Here is a 2923-nt window from a genome sequence, read left to right as displayed (position 1 = left end):
GGTTAAGCCTTTGAAACACAGAGAAAAGAGCTCATGTTTCTTTCTAGAACTTGTATTCTAACCCTGGAAGTGCTAGGCTGTACAAGCCCAAGCTCTATAGGAACCCAGTTTAAAAAGAGAGATTGCTTCTTTAGTCCTAGACAGCACAATTCAAGTGTGATGATGAAGGTAGGACCCTATTTTTCAGAGCAAATGGGTTACTCACTATATGGAATCATTTTCCCTATTTCAGGGATCAAAGTTTCCAGAGAAGCAAACGTAACAGACGGTCTTTTCCAAGGGATAGGAAAACAAAAAACAAAAAAAAAAACCAAACCTGTTGCCGTCGAGTCAATCCCAACTCATAGAGACCCTATAGGACAGAGTAGAACTGTCCTACAGGGTTTCCAAGGAGCCCCTGGTGGATTCGAACTGCCGACCTTTTGGTTAGCAGCTATAGTTCTTAACCAGTACGCCACCAGGGTTTCCATGGGATAGAAGGTGGTACAAAATATCAATAATACATCCTTAAAAAGAACACTGGTTGAAAAATACCCAGAATTCTCACCATTTTGGAGCTTTCACTTTCAGGCCATTGTTTAATACCAACTTCGAGACTGCCATCTTCCTCACTACTAACAGGTTCGGTGCCACTCTGATCCTATGGAACATTAAAAAAGAAAATGGCAAAGATGTCATTCTTTAATCATACTGTACCAAACTGTACACATACTTCATCACAGTTCCTTGTTTTATTGTTGTTTCCTCTCTGGAAGTTATTCTTGTTTTCTTCCTTTCTAGCAGATACGCAATTCTTTTTCAGGTATCTATTCTTCTGGCCCACAGATATGCCCTAGGGGAAGCTGAGCCCTATTCTCTGTCCCATGCCTGACTGCCTTAAGGTTAATCCCCTTCTTTTTGCAAAAGAGTTCGTCAGGAATGGGAATGTGAACCAATTCTGGCCAATGAGACACAGAGAGGTATGTGGGTGACTTCCGGAAAAGGTCTTCCTTGATCTTAAGAGAGAGTCACAATGAGTCTCCACATCTCCCAAATTAACAAGAAAGTATGAAGCAAAATGGCCATGGACAGCCATTGTACAACCATGTAGAAAACAATCTTAGGATGAAGCTGACAGACACTATAGATGACATAGCAAATATAAAGAGATGGAAAGAACTGTTCTTGCTGTCAAAACTGGGTGACTGAATCAACCAACTCTGGAGTCCAGCCTTACCTTCAGCTACCATTATGGATCAAATTGTGTCCCCCAAAAAGATATGTTGAAGTCCTATCCTCCATTACCTGTCAATGTGACCTTGTTTGGAAAAAAGATCTTTGAAGATGTTACCAGTCAACATGAGTTCATACTGGAATAGGGTGGGTCCTAATCTCATTTGAGTGATGTCCTTATAAAAGAGGAGAAGAGGCACAGGGACACAGAGGGAAGACGGCCATGTCAAGATGCATCTACACGCCAGTGAACGCCTTGGGATACCAGAAACTGAGAGACAAAAAAAGATCTTTCCCTAGAGCCTCTGGATAGAACACGACCCTGCTGACACCCTGAATTTGGACTCCTAGCCTCCAGGATTGTGAGACAATAAATTTTGGTTGTTTAAAGCCACCCAGTGTGTGGCATTTTATTATGGCAGCCCTAGGAAACTAATAGGGCCACCTTCTATGAGAGCTACTACATTTCCTTGTTTCAGCCTGTTTGAGTCAGTTACTCTGTCACCTCCAACCAAAATCTTCTAAACTGAGGCACAGGACTCTAAACTGCTTGAGATAAGGAGCTGTGTTTATCTTGTTTGTTTCTGAAACTCAAGAACCTAGTAAGGTATATGGCACATGGAAAGCACTTGACAAATACTGGTTGAAACAACGGATGAAATGAGTACTTGCTTTCTCAATGATGCTACTTTTCAGCTGAATCCTTTAACTATGTTTAATGAAATTAAGACATCTGGAAATAATAAGCCCCATTAAAATTCTAAAACATATTAGACATCTTCACAATCGAGTTATGATAAATGTTATAGTTGTTTAACCAGAGGTTTCTTTACTTTCTAGGAGTATATAAGGGAGGTTAAGGCTGGTAATAAAGTATCTATATTGTACTTAACTGGATTTTTATTTTAAAACAGCTTCATCCTGGGATTACTACACTCCTGGGTGTGATAATTTGTAGAGAAAACAGCTCTGATTTTGGGGCATTCAACCTCACTCAAAATTTAAGAAATTAAAGCAAAGAGATAGCATTCTTTCGTCTATCAAACGGACAAGAGAACATTCAGTAATGGTACTTTTGTAGGAAACCAAGAATTTTTACACAACACTGACAGAACTGTAAATTAAGATAATCTTTTCAAAATTAAAGCAAAAATGTGTCAAAATTTACATTGTGCATATCTCTATAGTAAAGAATCCTAGGAATAGATATGGCAAATATAATTGCACAAGTGTGCAAAACGATATTTGCTGCAGCACTGCTTGCAACAGCAGCAGACAAAAACCATAAATGTCCATCAATAAATTATGGTTAGTGAATTATGCTAACTCTCTCCAATGGGACACAAGGCAACAGTCAAAAAGAAAGAACCAACAGGAAAGACATCCACAACATACTGTTAGGTGAAAAAAAAAAGACAGATGCAAAACAGCATATATAATGTGAATCCAGCATGAATATACAGAGATACAGATATACATGCAGGGACACTACCTATAATTATGTAGGACAATTTTAAAAATTCACTACTTCTGGGGAGTGGATTAGAGAGTGGAAAATTTTTGCATTCATTATTTCTACATTGTTTGATTAGAGAAGGGTAAGAATTAGCATGCATGACTTCAAAAAAAAAGTTAAATGCAGTTAACTATTTTTAGCTTTTTGTTGAGGCGGGCTCTTTGTTCATGCACTGTCTCATTGTAGTCCTTATGA

At 38.6% G+C, this 2923-nt stretch overlaps 1 protein-coding gene across 1 annotated transcript in view; it reads right to left on the bottom strand.

Annotated features, from left to right (window-relative positions):
• Positions 1 to 2923, bottom strand: part of PATJ (PATJ crumbs cell polarity complex component) — a 431680-nt gene that overhangs the window by 97597 nt on the left and 331160 nt on the right. Inside the window, exon 31 of the mRNA XM_023730369.1 lies at positions 504 to 640. Coding sequence (XP_023586137.1) covers positions 504 to 640 — 137 coding nt within the window. The remainder of the gene's footprint in view (positions 1 to 503; positions 641 to 2923) is intronic.

Source organism: Trichechus manatus, unplaced genomic scaffold (genome assembly GCF_000243295.1).
Source record: "Trichechus manatus latirostris isolate Lorelei unplaced genomic scaffold, TriManLat1.0 scaffold00003, whole genome shotgun sequence".
In the NCBI taxonomy this organism is placed as follows: Eukaryota; Metazoa; Chordata; class Mammalia; order Sirenia; family Trichechidae; genus Trichechus; species Trichechus manatus.
Note: the sequence above shows the minus strand (reverse complement) of the source record. Positions and strands in the feature narration are given on the sequence as shown.